The sequence below is a fragment of the Panthera leo genome, chromosome C1 (assembly GCF_018350215.1).
Source record: "Panthera leo isolate Ple1 chromosome C1, P.leo_Ple1_pat1.1, whole genome shotgun sequence".
Taxonomy (NCBI): Eukaryota; Metazoa; Chordata; class Mammalia; order Carnivora; family Felidae; genus Panthera; species Panthera leo.
The window spans coordinates 141,532,748-141,548,460 of NC_056686.1; the positions used below are offsets into that span (position 1 = coordinate 141,532,748).

The following is a 15,713-nucleotide window of genomic DNA, read 5'->3' on the forward strand; positions in this document are numbered from 1 at the left end:
ATTTTTGGTGGAAACGGTGAGACAATCAACTTAACCATTCAGAGGCTGGGGCACATGTTTCAGGCTGAGAGTCCCCGTCTACTAGGCAAATATGGATATCCTCACCACATACACCTTGAGAATGCAGAAGCCATCAAGTCAATGCTACCCCAGCTTCCTGTTACCCATCAAGTCAATGCTACCCCAGCTTCCTGTTACCAAGGCTCTGAACTGTCTGTGCCTTCACCCATCCTTTCCCTGCGTGTTGCAATAAGTAAGTGGATACCCTGCTGTCAAAAATCTCTCTCCCCTATTCAGGGTCTGGATCCCACCCTTCTTGGCTCCCCAAAAACTTTACTCCATTGCCTATCTTTCCTTTCCCATCAACCTTTCCCTCTCTCTGTTTGTTAATATCAGCCTGTGCAGGTGCTCCAAGCGCTTCTCTCTCAAAGAAAACCTCTTTTGACTTCACATCCTCCTCAGTCCACTACCTGGTCTGTGTCAGCTTCCTTGAAAGCATGGTCTATGTTTACTAAACATACTTCCTAACCCCCTTCCCACTTCATCCCCTTTCATTTGGCTTCCAGACCATGGTCCCAGTGACTTCCATGCCACTGACCACCATGTTGCCGATCCAACGTTCATTCCTCACTCCTCATCTTAGGCAACGTGTGACACCATTCACTACGGCTGACTTCTTCCTCCTTTTGTACACACTCCTCTCTTGATGTCTCCATATGGCTCTGTCCTGGTTTTCGTCCTATATCTCAGGTTTCTCCTCTTCAGTTTCCTTATTTGTTGAGTCATTTCACATAGCCCACCTCTGCAGAATGGAATTCCTTCGGGTTTGATGCCCGGCTGCCTTCTCTTCTCCCTCTAATCTCCCTTAAGTGACTTTGATCATTGACCCACACAAACTAATGATCTAAATTTACATCTTTGGCCCAACTCTTTTCCTTGGAGCTCCAGATTCTTATATCTAACTTCTACTTGATATCTCCATTGAGATGTCCACTCCTCATCTGTCCTCTTCCCACCCTCATCATCTCCATCCCTATTGATCAATTCATAAACCTTGATTTCCTTGATCATGCTGGATTTCTCCCTCAATCTTAGTTTCTACACCTGACCCATCACCAGCACTCTTCATTGAATGTCTGCAATAGATCTCAAATCGGTCTACTTCTTTCCATCTCACTGCTGTAATGCTGGCTCAATTCCATTATCTCTCACTGAGAATGGTTCTAATGGGCTCCCTGATTCCATACTTATCCCACTCCAATCCGTGGTCTCTATAACAATCAGAGTAGCTTTAAAAAAATAATAAATTCATCCCATTCTTCTGCTTTTAAAGTTTTCAATGGTGGGGCGCCTGGGTGGCTCAGTCGGTTAAGCGTCCAACTTCGGTTCAGGTCATGATCTCACCGTTTGTGAGTTTGGGTCCCACATCGGGCCCTGTGCTGACAGCTCAGAGCCTGAAGCCTGCTTTGGATTCTATGTCTCCCTCTCACCCGGCCGCTCCCCTGCCCGCACTGTGTCTCCCTTTCTCTCTGTCTCTCAAACATAAGTAAACATTAAAAAAAAAAAGTCTTCAATGGCTTCTCATTCCACTTAGAATAAAATCTGGTCTCATGATCACTTTAAGGTTCTCCTTGACCTGTGCCCCACTTAGTTCTATAACTGTCTCCTACTACTAGGTCCCTTGTTTATTGCATTCCAGCCATATGGCCTTCTTCTAGTTAACTGATTGTGCCAGGCTATTTTCCTACTACAGGGCCTTTGCACATAGTGTTTCCTTTCCCTAGAAGGCCTCCTTTTAATCGTTTTAATGCTGGCTCCTCTTCATCCCTCAGGTGTCTGCTTAACAGTCATGTTCTTTAAAAGGCCTTCTCTGGTCACCTCTGTATTTAAAAGTATATATAACCTCCTCATCCCTATATTTTAATTTTTTTTAGCATCTGCTTCATTTTTTCCCCAAAGACACAATTTGGAAGTATTTGTTCATTATCTGTCTCCCCACTAGAATTTAAGTCCATGAGGGAAGGAAATCTGTCTGCTTTTTTTATAGCTGTCAGACAACATCTGCCAGGGCCTGGCACATACTAAATGTTCAAGAACTATATCTTGAACGAGTAACTTAACAAAGGAACAAATGTAGAGCCTCAGCCAGCTCACATGGGCACAGCAAAGAGAGACATCTGTAGACATCCAGATGTTTGACCTACTTGCTATCAAGTGGTTAAAATGTTAAAACTATGTACGTCTTGGTGTCAATAATGCCATCTTAGAATGCAGAGTTTCTTTCTTTTTTTTTTTTTATGAAATTTATTGTCAAATTGGTTTCCATACAACACCCAGTGCTCATCCCAAAAGATTCTCTCTTCAATACCCATCACCTACCCTCCCCGCCTTCCCACCCCCCCCATCAACCCTCAGTTTGTTCTCAGTTTTTAAGAGTCTCTTATGCTTTGGCTCTCTCCCACTCTAACCTCTTTTTTTTTTTTTCTTCCCCTCCCCCATTGGTTTCTGTTAAGTTTCTCAGGATTCACATAAGAGTGAAAACATATGGTATGTGTCTTTCTCTGTATGGCTTATTTTACTTAGCATAACACTCTCCAGTTCCATCCACGTTGCTACAAAGGGCCATATTTCGTTCTTTCTCATTGCCATGTAGTACTCCATTGTGTATATAAACCACAATTTCTTTATCCATTCATCGGTTGATGGACATTTAGGCTCTTTCCACAATTTGGCTATTGTTGAGAGTGCTGCTATAAACGTTGGGGTACAAGTGCCCCTAGAATGCAGAGTTTCAAAGACAATGATTTTCAAAATTGTTACATATTTACCATGCACATCACGTTTTAGACTGTGGGATAAGTGCAGGTATCTCAGCAACCTGGAGTGATAGGTTTATGTTGACCACACTCCTGTTTCACTTTACTGTTCCCCCTATACACTCTTTCCTAAGACCCAGTTTCTAACACCTCCCTCTAAGCAGTGTCACTGGAGACCAGCAAGCCTACATGCCTTCTGATGTTAAGCCCCTGAGTCCGACTGGGAAGTCCTGTGCAGAACAAGAAAGGCAAGACTGTGCTCCTGACTTGACCTAGTTCTTGTGACCATCTCCCAGATGCCATCCTCACCCCCCCCCCACCGCCGCCCATCCCAGCCCCTCATTCAATCAGTGATGGTTTTTCCATCCAATATATTTCACTAGGTTCATTATCTCAGCATGGGAAACATGCTGAAATCTTCCCTGTTTAACTAAAAAACAGGGGAGCCTGTGTGGCTCAGTGGGTTAAGCTTCCGACTTTGCCTCAGGTCATGATCTTATGGTTCATGAATTTGAGCCCTGCGTTGGGCTCTGTGCTGACAGCTCAGAGCCTGGAGCCTGCTTCAGATTCTGTGTCTTCCTCTCTCTCTGCCCCTTCCCCATTCACACATACTCTCTCTTTCTCTCAAAAATGAATAAACAATAAAAAAATTTGGGGGGAGGCACAAAAACAGATACTCAGATCAATGGGACAGAATAGAGAACCCAGAAATGGACCCACAAACATATGGCCAACTAATCTTTGACAAAGCAGGAAAGAATATCCAATGGGATAAAGACAATCGCTTCAGCAAATGGTGCTGAGAAAACTGGACAGCGACATTTAGAAAAATAAACCTGGACCACTTTCTTACACCATACACAAAAATCAACACAAAATGGATGAAAGACCTCAATGTAAGACAGGAAGCCATCAAAATCCTTGAGGAGAAAGCAGGCAAAAACCTCTTTGACCTCGGCCACAGCAACTTCGTACTTAACACGTCTCCAGAGGCAAGGGAAACAAAAGCAAAAATGAACTATTGGGACCTCAAACCATCAAAATAAAAAGCTTCTACACAGCAAAGGAAACAATCAGTAAAACTAAAAGGCAACTGACAGAAGGGGAGAAGATATTTGCAAATGACATATCAGATAAAGGGTTAGTATCCAAAATCTATAAGGAGCTTATCAAACTCAACACCCAAGAAATAAATAATCCAGTGAAGAAATGGGCAAAAGACATGAATAGACACTTCTCCAAAGAAGACATCCAAACAACACATGAAAAAATGCTCAACATCACTCATCATCAGGGAAATACAAATCAAAACCACAATGAGATACCACCTCACACCTGTCAGAATGGCTACATTAATAACTCAGGAAACAACAGATGTTGGCAAGGATGGGAGAGAGAGGATCTCTTTTGCACTGCTGGTGGGAATGTAAACTGGTGCAGCCACTCTGGAAAACAGTATGGAGGTTCCTCAAAAAATTAAAAATAGAACTACCCTACGACCCAGCAATTGCACTACTAGGCATTATCCAAGGGATACAGGTGTGCTGTTTCAAAGGGACCCATGCACCCCCATGTTTATAGCACTGCTATCAACAATAGCCAAAGTATGGAAAGAGCCCAAATGTCCACTGATGGATGAATGGATAAAGAAGATGTGGTACACACACACACACACACACACAATATGGAATATTACTCAGCAATTAAAAGAATGAGATGTTGTCATTTGCAACTACATGGATGGAACTAGACGATATTATGCTAAGTGAAATTAGTCAGAGGAAAACAAATATAATGTGACTTCATTCATATGAGGACTTTAAGATACAAAACAGATGAACATAAGGGAAGTGAAGTAAAAATCATATAAAAACAGGGAGGGGGACAAAACATAAGAAACTCTTAAATATGGAGAACAAACAGAGGGTTATTGGGGGGGGGTGTGGAAGGGGGGATGGGCTACATGGGTAAGGGGCATTAAGGAATCTACTCCTGGAATCATTGTTGCACTATATGCTAACTAACTTGGTTGCAAACTAAACAATAAATAAGTTAATTAGTTTTTTAAAAAAGTAAAAAAAAATTTTTTTAATAAAAACAAATACAAATTTAAAAACACTCCTTCAATTCTATGTTACTTTTCTCTGGCAAGAATGCATTCTCCTTTTCAACTCAAAGCATTTAGGAAGAGCAAATTGCAGTTCCTCTCCTCTGGCCTTCAGATTATGTGGGTAAAGGCCTATTAAGTGTCTTTTTTTTAAAAAAAAATTAATGTTTACTTATTTTTGAGGTGGAGGGAGAGACAGAGAGAGAAGGAGACACAGAATCCAAAGCAGGTGCCAGTCTCCAAACTGTCAGCACAGAGCCTAACATGGGGCTCGAACCCACGAACCGTGAAATCATTACCTAAGCCACCCAGGCGCCCCAAAGGCCTATTAAGTGTCTTCACAGGGGTTTCAGAGTACCCCAGACACAGTGTACCTAAAAGCCAATTCATAACCACATCCACCCTGCAACAGGCGTCTCCCTTCTCTGCCTTCTTTATTTTGAAAGCTGACACTGCCCATCTACCCTTTCTAGCAAGCTGTAAAGCCTTTCTCCATCCTTCCTTTCTATTTCGCTTTCTCTGATATCCCTTCCTCATGTGAAGTCTCCCAATCCTGTCTGTCTGTCTCATCATTCTCCCTCCAAGCGGCTCCCTCTCTCCAGCCTCTCTGCTGCAACCTTAGTTCAGCCTCTACAATACTCCCTGGACCATCAGAGTTATTATGCTAAGATCCAAGGCTGGTTGTAACTGTCCATTATTTAAAATTCCTCTTCAGCCCACTGCCTGGTGATAAAGTCCAGTTTTCTTGTCAGGGCCAAAGAGGTCTTTTCTTATCAGGCCCCTGCCTCTGAGACCTGGCTCATCCCCTGCACCACTCCCTACTTACTGCCCTCCAGCCATGCTGCAATGCTCCTGGCTGTCCCTTCCACCAGATGCCACCCCCATCCCACCCAGCCTGAATGTCCTCAGGCTTTACCACTTGTGTAGAGCTCTCTGGCCCTGTGATCCTCCTCCCCACCAGCCAGGTGGTCCCTCCTTCTCCTTCTTCAGGCTCCCACAACACCCATTTAGTTTTACTATAATAGAATTTGTCATCCTTGGCAGAAACTAGGAGCCTCTTAGTCTTTTCCACCAGATTCGGAGCTCCCGGGCAGTGGGGACAGTGAGCCTTCATCTCCAATCGCTCAGTGCCCCGCACAATGTCTGAGATGAAGTAGGATTTCAATTTAGGGTGACTAAACGGAAGTTTTTGATGTAATTATTCCACCTTTCAAGTTGCAAGGCCTCAAGTCCTCCTTGTACTGCTCAATCCTTTAAGCTTTCTGTTTCCCCAAAGTCCTCTGCCCTCTTCTTAGCTTTAATACTCTAATGATTATAATGTCTAGTGTCAGTTCCAAGGTCAAGGTCCACAGGATTACAGCACAGATGTTTATAATTAAAATATCCCTTGTAAATGGTGCCTCATGAGTAGGGCGCCATGCCACCAAATTCACGTTTCCCTAAGTTGGATCCATAGATCTGTGGCTCTGCAGTCATACAAGGTGGTTAAAAGGTGACCAGGAGACCACAGGTCTGTCTTAAATCCATCCTATGATGACGGTGATCCAATATTCTCAATGTGTGATAATGCAAGCGATGATGTCAGTCTTCTAAATCTCAGTGAGAATGAATGGATTTGGAAAGCCCAGCAAATTAAATGAGGTAACACATTGGCAGTTCCTCAGGGTTCCTCTCTAGTTTGGCACAGAGCGGATTCGAGCTCTGGCCTTGTGGCAGTTGCAGAGAATCCTACATTTACCTCTTTAATGTGGAGAAAGTCCTTGGCATCAAAGGAGATGGCCGTGCTTGGAACAGGCACATCCTCATCCAACGCACCACAGTAGCTCACGTTCGTCTTCACAGCAAATGCTACAGGCTTGGACTTCGGGCAGAGCCATGGTGTGAGGATGGGGGAGGAAGACAGAGCAGGATTTTTCATATTGAAAAGTATAATACGATAATTGATAGTACCAGGCCGGAAGGGAAACCACTTTTCAAACAGGTGTCTCCAATGGGTTCCCTGGCAGCATAGAGAAATTTGTAGCAATGACTCTAACGGTGATTCAACCAGATCAGCCCAACCATTTCCCCCCTCTGTGGTACTTTCCAGCATCCTAAAGACAGAATCCTACCCTAAAGTATTGGGGACAGATGGAAAGATGGAAAGAGGCTCTCTGCTTTCTCCTCTGGTCCTAAGCTTATGTTTGTTTTTTAAAATGATAACCGGTGCCCCTTGGGATACAGGAAACGTGTGCTAGGTCTTACATTAAATGGTGGTGGTGGGAGTAAAATAAATAGTTTTGAAATAGCCTCCTATTTCTGAAAACCTGTGGGATCTCACTCAGTAGAATACCTTGTCCTGCCAGGAAAAAAGAAAGGCCATTCAGGGGGTAGACAGCAAGGACAAACATCATCTTCTCTCTAGGTAACAAAAGCCGGTTCTGAAACTCTGTTGAGACAAATTCCTCCTTGGCAAAGTGCTTAGGCTGGTGCAGCCTCACAGAGGCTAAGCAAACCAACAGCCTGAGCTGACGGCACTCTGGCCGCCATCTGGGTGACCACAGAGGCCACAAAACACTCTGAAAGAAAACTAAAACAAAAATTAGCCACAAATGAGAACACGAGGTTCCTGCAATCTGGGGCTACTTTGTTAGTGGCTCATTGTTTGTGCTGAGAACGTGACTGGGGGGCAACAGCTGAGGGGAGACCCCAGCTAGGGTCTCACTTTCACGGGCACCACCCCAAACCCCCCTTGGCTAACCGAGCACAGACAGCATGGGTGTTACAGCAAATGAAGACGCCTCGTTCTCCTCTTACTACTCTCATAAAGATTTTATTATAAAAACAGAAAAAGGAAGGAATTCATATTATTTGAGTTTCAGTTTTTCTTCTAAAAATAAGAAAGATTGGATCAATATGCTTTAAGAAGTCTGTCATGGAAGGCAAGGAAGATAAGCTGGCCATGACCCCTGTCTTATATTTTGCTATTATGCATAAAACCTCATCTGACAAAAGGAATTCTACGCTAAAAAACAAAAACAAGAAGTTTGAGAGACACAGAATGGGAGATCTCTAGTGACTCTTCCGATTCTAAGATTCAAAAATGCAATTTGCTCCTGTGGCCTCTTGTGGGTACAGAGATTTGGGGCTGGAGGTGGGGGGGGGTCATCCTTTTGTGTGATATCTGAAGTTCGGCAATGCCTTCTACTGCTCATCTTTGCTGAAATGCTAGTAGTTGTTCAAAGCTCTGAACTTCACCCTGAACTTGAGACAGGAGGCTGAAACCAAGAGGCAACTGGTAGAGAGACCCACAGGGAAACCCACAGAACAATAGTGCACATGTAGCCTGTAATGAAGGCTGAGGTCACGGACAATGAGGGGTCAGGAACAGATAGAGAACCTGTACCTTAGGAGGCTCTCTGCCAACACTGGGAGCGGCATGCTTAATATTAGCCACAACCGTGAAGTTGGAATATAGCCGATAATTCAGCCCCAAACCTAACACAAAGGGTGAAGAAGGGTCTGTACCTCAGGAAATGGCCCCCTGGGAAAGTTACTAACCTCTCTTAGGGGATGAATGGATCAGGGAGCCTTGAAATCTGGTGCCTCATTAGGATGATCCTAAAATGACTGTTCCAGAGGAATTTGAGGCAGGGGAAGAGCAGCTGATACCTGCTGAGCAACATGACACTTTGGAACCCAAGAGGGGCAAGAAAGTCACCTTTGCTCTCTCAAGCTGGATAGCGGCTTGTTGCTCTCTCTCTTGCCGAATCGCTTCCCGATCCTCTTCCAAAGAGACATCGGAGTCAGACGGCCTGCTCGTGTAGGAATCCGCTGAACCCTGGAAAGGAGAACCCACAGTGGTTTAAATGAGGTGACGTGGAGCTTCTTAAACTGTCACGTCCATAACAGCATCCTGGAGTGAGTTATTTTCACTTGCATGGGGTTTGATGCACACACTCTGTGCCTCTGTTGCAGGTATACATTTAGACAGCAGAATATAGTGAAGCATCTGAGGGATCCGGAAGGTAGGAATGTTGTGAAGGAAAAGAGTTTGACTAGATTAAGCGTTAGGAAGTGAACTGCGATGAAAATTATGTGATATTTGGTCCCAATTCTTCTTGCTTTATGCTATGTTTATATTAAGCTCACATTAATTTGTAGACCTGAAGTTTCATTCCATTCTCTTATACATACATCTAAAGGAAAAAGAGACTCAGCTTATGACAAGAGCTAAATTCTACCTATATCTCGGACTACAGAAGATAGATTTATCTAAGGTTGCAATACAGGCAAGCAGAATCCTGCATTAGTACATGAGTTCCAGTTCTAGCATCCACACCATCGAACTCTTTCACTGTGAAAATTTCAGTCATTGTCCTATAGTAGCCATACCTGGTCACTATGGCCACTAAGCCATGAGCCTTGAGGATGAAAACAAGGATGTCCTCAACTGAAGCACACAACCTAGAAGGGCTATTTGAGCAACACTGAAATCCAGTCTGACAGAAGTGACAAGGTACTGGGGGTGCCCAGCATCACTCAGTATTCATGCTGTAAGAGCTGAGAACTACGGCATCTAGTTAAAAGTTACAAACAAACAAACAAACAAACAAACAAAAACCTCTTTGTTTGCCTCTGATTGCTAAAGGAACATCACTGTGACAGTTTCCTTAAGCTGGCATTACCAGTTGATATTTGCATAGATGACGGCATTTACACAGCAGAGGTATTGATGGTGTATTTGGCATTTTTCATAAATCATGCACAGATTTTGAAAAGCATAGCTTAATCCAGATAGCTGTGAATTTGTTATCCACCTCAGAAAAGAACTCTAAGAATGGTTGACCGCTGAAATGGATCTTTTGAAAGTTTTTCTAAGCTTAGAAATGTTACCATTAGCACAGATTTTCCTGGTAGCTTAGAACAGTAACTCCTGATCAAAGGTTTAATCAGAATACCCGATAGACACTGGTTCTAAATTCTGCCTCTGCAACGTACTTTTGAAAACCTTATGCAAGTGACTTCGGCCACTCCAGACTCAGTCTCCTCATCCACACAATGGGGACACTGCTTACTTCAAAGAATTAAATGGAATAAGACATAATGAACAGCTAATATTTACTTAGCCCTCACTATCATAGTAGCACAGAGCTAGCAGCTTATCTCTCTGAATCCTTGTAGCAGTGTAGAAGCTGAGATTCAAACTTGGGTAGTCCAACCTTCAAACCAGCAGTTTCAAACCCTACATACACTGAGCTGCACTGGATATTAAAATATTTACTCCAGGATCTGGCATCTGGTAAGCACATAATAAATGGCCATTCTCATTCCTATTTCCTGGTCCTGACAGCTCTACATTGATTAAAAATTAACAGATTTTAATCATTCTTTCAACTCACTCATAATATATATTCATAATAGCCCATCTTGAAATGTATCCATTTTTCTTATTGTATTTGTTGCCAAGAAAACACTATGGCTTTCCCCCAGCTCTGTTGAAATATAATTGACATGCAGCATTGTGTAAGGTTAAGGTATACAATATTTTTGATTTGATATATACTGCAAAATGATTACACTTTAAGTTTGATAACTACCATGTGCCCAAATCCATGCACTTTTGAAAAGGCCCTTTATGGAGGAAATGGATTTGTTAACCAAATTATAACCAAATTCTTCTGTGCAAACCTACTGGGGAAAAATTTGGACCTACAAAATGGATAAATACAGAGCAACGGACTATTCTCTAGATTCCTCATTACTGGGGGGGGGGGGGGGGGGGGGGAAGAGCTACCTTGCAATCTTTTAAACAAATTCTCTTAGAACACAACTTTTGTCCAGATGCATAAAATCCAGAGTAAGAGAGAAAGAAAACAGCATTTCTAAAATATATATGAGGACAGTTTTGAGTAAGTTCTAGGGAATGCTTTGCTGTAGGGTGATATGTGCAATAGATCTTTCTAAGGTACTGGACTGGCTACATGAAGATGTCTGGACTATAACATGATTATGATGCAGGAAGTCAGGAAGGAGGCGCTTGCCTTGTTTTGAAAACATGCTGGGGAGGCTAATAGTGAGCACAGGCCACAAGCAAGCAGGCTGCCTGCTGGAGCAGTGGGGTGAACGACTAGAATACACAATCTACTGTTGACATAAGGAGACGGCTAATTCCCAAAACAACCTTAACGACTTTTCAAATCCTGGCGTTCCGTCATCTCTGAGCACACAAGAAGCAACTCAAGGATTCCTGCCAATGAACTTTATTTTGAAATGTGAACAAGACTGTGAAAATTTCACAATTATTTAATAAGTTCTACTATTGCCAAATATGTAAAAGCAGAAACTTCTGTTTACTTCCCTATTTCTAAGAATATTGGTTGAAGGAAAGATAAAGCACTAGGGTGTCCATTTTCACAATTACAGTTGTTCCATCATTTCAGCATTTACTCTGCTTTTTCTTTTTCTTTCTTTCTTTTCTTTCAATGCTGGCTACATTCTTTGAATATGGAAATCACTGCTGCTGTGTCTCAGGATCCTAGGGAAAACAGAGGTCCAACGTCAAGAGCCCAAAATTGGCCCATGGACGTCTTCTGCTGGCTTGGTACAGAATTGGTTTCTTGTTTTTATTTATTTGTTTTGTCTTGTTTCAGCCGGGTGAAAGAGAGGAGAGGCATATCCCAGGAGAAAGGAAGGAAAGGAAAACAAAAAGGATCTGCATTATTTATAAAGACTCAGAACAATAGAGCCACCAAGAGGCAAGAGGAGAGTGCCAGGCCAGACCAGAGGAAAGATCTGGAAGGGAGGGGGCTACAGGAAGCTTAGTACAACTGAGGGTTGGAGGGACTGCCAGAGAGATGGTTAAACATTTGTGATTAGGCATAGGGACCTGGCAAGAAGAGAACAACGCTAGATGCTGAGAGGATATAAGTGAAGATGTAAAGGTTACTAGCTCTGGCAAAAGCTGGAAAATGCAGCCCCATCAGCTTCTCATTTTCCAGAATTCCATTTCATAAAATAGGTGAAGAGCGAGCTAACCAGCTTATCAAGTGAGACAAGCCTGTACAAGAGGCACAACAGGGGCTCGCCTCAAAAATTCCTAAGCAGACACCACTGCAAGTCACATCCTGAAGTCTCCAATGAACCAAGTAAAATCAGGAATAAAAATGGAAATAAATGCTGCAAATCTCTTCATATATAGCATATTGTATGTAGACGTGTATATACAGGCATATAGATATATGCATATATATCATTTTAAAAGCATCTTAGTGAACATCAAGAGAGAAACGCACTATCTTTTCATTAACCTAAGGTTTGGCGTCTCTGCCCGCCTTTTATTCAATATTGAAAACAGATTCATGCCTTTCAGGAATCCTTTTGAGTACAAAATACAAAACACTGATAGAAACATTGGGAAATCGGTTTCCCGTTGTCCTGGAAGAAGGAAAGTGACCTCAAGTCAAGCGATGGAAGGACTTCTTCTCAGAGAAAGGGCACGATGTAGGGGAGAGTGTTGCCATGTGCTGGTGGGCCAGACAGTGTTACATTTAACACTCTTGCCAGTTCTCACTGGCTGTGGATCTTGGGCAACTTTATTTTAACTTTCTGACTCTCAATTTCCTCCCCTGTGAGATGAGGATAATAATAGACACCTTGCAGAATTTCCCAGTGTTTGGTTAGAGACAGAGCATCACTTCTTTTACCATCAATAGGGAAATTCAGGAAATTCCACCAACTAATCTTTGACTCACTAAAATTCTGGACAGCTTTCAACATTAAATTTGTGGCTGCCCCAGAGTTTTAGGGTTTACATCTTGCTCTTTAAAAAAACAAAACAAAACAAAACAACAGCGTTTCTAAGGCATAATTTATATACCATTAAATTCACACATTTTTAAATGTACAATTCAATGATTTTTAATAAAGTTACAGAACTCAATTAAGACCACAATCTTGTATTAGAGTATTTCTACCACCTCCAAAGAGACCTATGCCATCTGGGCATCCACTTACTTACCTTGTCCTTTTATTATTATTTTCTAATGTTTATTTATTTCAAGAGAGATTGAGTAAATGTGCGCATGCACGCATGTGGGAGAGAGGCAGAGAGAGCGAGAATCCCATGCTGGCTCCATGCTGTCAGCACAGAGACTGACGCTGGGCTCAATCTCACTAACCATGAGATCACGACCTAAGCTGAAATCAAGACTCAGATGCTTAAACAACTGAGCTGCCCAGGGTCCCCTTACCTTGCCTTTTTAAAACTGAAATATACTCTCTCGCTTTATATGTAATTTTGATATTTGTATTTTATTATTTTACTTTATTATTTATATTTTGTGAGTATTTTACTATTATGTCATTAAACTAGATTAAGGAGGAGGGAAAGTTCACAAATGTTTGATATTAAAATGCACCAATAGCGGAACAGAATCTTGGTCTTGCCAGAACTTCTGGGCTTTCGGGTCAGACAGTCCTGGGCCTCTCAATTGGTAGCTCAGCTGTTCGTTCACTGAACCACTGGTCAGGTTCTGCAGTGGCCACTATGTGAGAAGAGAATGGCTTAACTTTCAGAAATTCTTTCCTCATCTGCAAAGTGGGAATGAAACCCTTCAGGGTTATTTTGGAGAATTAATAAGAGACCATAGCACAACAAAGTGAACAAGCACAATAATGGCATGTACTAAACCCACGCTGTCCAGGAGAACTTTCTGCAATGATAGATGTTCTTTATATGGGTGCAGTCCAATATGGTAGCCACTGGTCACAGGTGGTTATGGAACACTTGAAATGTGACTAGTGAGACCAACAAACTAGAATTTTCATTTAATTTTTTTTTTAATTTTTTTTTTTAACGTTTATTTATTTTTGAGACAGAGAGAGACAGAGCATGAATGGGGGAGGGTCAGAGAGAGGGAGACACAGAATCTGAAACAGGCTCCAGGCTCTGAGCTGTCAGCACAGAGCCCGACGCGGGGCTTGAACTCACGGACCGGGAGATCATGACCTGAGCCGCAGTCGGCGGCTTAACCGACTGAGCCACCCAGGCGCCCCTTCACTTAATTTTTAAATGCTTAAAATTTTATTTTACTTCAATTAATTTAAATAGCCACATGTAGCCAGTGGCTACCATATTGAGCTGTGTGAGAAATAAGCCCACTGACCCAATCAAAAGAGGGACTGGGAGCACAATGAAGCAAGGCTTTAATCAATGTTCTTGCAAGAGCCTGTCTGATGGATAAGCACACTGGGGTAAGTTACAGCAGGCAATGTATCCCCTAGCATACAAATCCCTTCCCTGGTTCCTCATTGGCTGAGTACTACAGAGGTTACAGCCTTACCGGGATGTCGCCTATGCCCATGTAAGGCAAAAAGTCATCTGATTGGAACAAATATACATTCCTTGAGGTGACGCAGAGACTTCAGTTCTCTGGCGCGTGCTCATTGCAAAGCCCGCAAAACAGAGAGGGGAAGAACCAGAAAGCGATGTGTCAGGGTTTGGGACTCCATTGTGGCAGGGCCAGGTGGTGGGGGTGGGAGGCTCGTACGTTTTCCAATAGGTTGTAAGCCTATTTTAATTAGACAGCACAGCTTTTATTTGGTACTTCTGAAAACGAATCATCTCCCTTCCTTCTCACAAGCTGTGCAGTAGCAGACATTCCACATGTCAGTTTCGCTTCCAGATCAGATAAGTGAATGTTCAACTTGGTGTAAATCTGGTATGTTAATAGTTGCACTGAGTGGACTAAATGACACTGAGTGGACTAGTTGCACTGAGTGGAATGTCCAGAGAAACCTGTCACTCCCAACAGATTTGAGTTTGTTTCTCTCCAACGAGCTTGCAATGACTGGGAGGATGCACTTTTCCACACTGCAGAAGAACAAACCCTTTCCGGATTACTTTCCAAGATTTCCCAGGGTAGAAGGATGAATAGCCCACTCACAAGGCTGCCCTAGGCAAAAAGGTCTCTCAGGCATCCCTTATGTTTACAACCTACCCCCACTTTCTTACAGATGCTTTCTTTTCCTTCACCCCTTTCACCCTTGGAGATGCAGGGTCCAGGCTGCATCTCCAAGTATGCAGGCCTTGGCAGTGTCTGGCACACCGCAGAGCCTGAGTTTTGTTGAAAGAAAGACACTCTTGCTCCCATCAAAATCTATCTCTTCTCTATTCCATGATTTTAAGTTCTAAGATGGCTGGTTAAGTTCTAAGATGGCTGATCAAAGTTTATGCTTACTGGGTGTGATGATAATTGTTAGCAGTCCCACCCCCAAAACATGAGTGGGTTTTTTTTTTTTTTTTAGTTTAGTTTTATTTATTTTGAAACAGAGATAGAGAATGGGCAAAGGAGAGGCAGAGACAGGGACAGAATTCTAAGCAGGCTCTGTGCTGTCAGCACAGAGACTGATGCGGGGCTTGAACTCCTGAACTGTGAGATCATGACCTGAGCCGATACCAAGAGTCAGATGCTTAACTGACTGAGCAACCCAAGTGCCCCAAGATTTTTTTCTTTTTAAGAATTATGGTTTTCAATGCTTTAAACCAAAGCACTGCATAGTGTGTGCATTCCCAGCACTTTGGCAGAACAAGGACCTTTTGAAACTATACCTTAGAGATGACAATTTAACTTTGCTTTAAGTTACCTTCTGCCATTTCTTGTAATTAGGAGGTTGGTTGAAAGAATGAGGCAGCTCTGCAGCCCACTTCTACTGGACAGAAGACCTGAAGGTCAACCACAGCCATAAATCCAAGCTTCGTTTTGGGGCTTCAAAGAGCAGTCAAGTGCAGCAAAGCAATATGACAAATG

The 15,713-nt window shown here is 42.7% G+C and overlaps 1 protein-coding gene across 5 annotated transcripts in view; it reads right to left on the reverse strand.

Annotated features, from left to right (window-relative positions):
• CACNB4 (calcium voltage-gated channel auxiliary subunit beta 4) overlaps positions 1-15,713 on the reverse strand; it is a 174,772-nt gene that overhangs the window by 42,102 nt on the left and 116,957 nt on the right. For all 5 annotated transcript variants that reach the window (XM_042948768.1, XM_042948767.1, XM_042948766.1 and 2 more), the window contains 2 exons: positions 8,624-8,743; positions 6,662-6,784 (listed from right to left, as the gene is read on the reverse strand). In XM_042948768.1, coding sequence (XP_042804702.1) covers positions 6,662-6,784; positions 8,624-8,743 — 243 coding nt within the window. The remainder of the gene's footprint in view (positions 1-6,661; positions 6,785-8,623; positions 8,744-15,713) is intronic.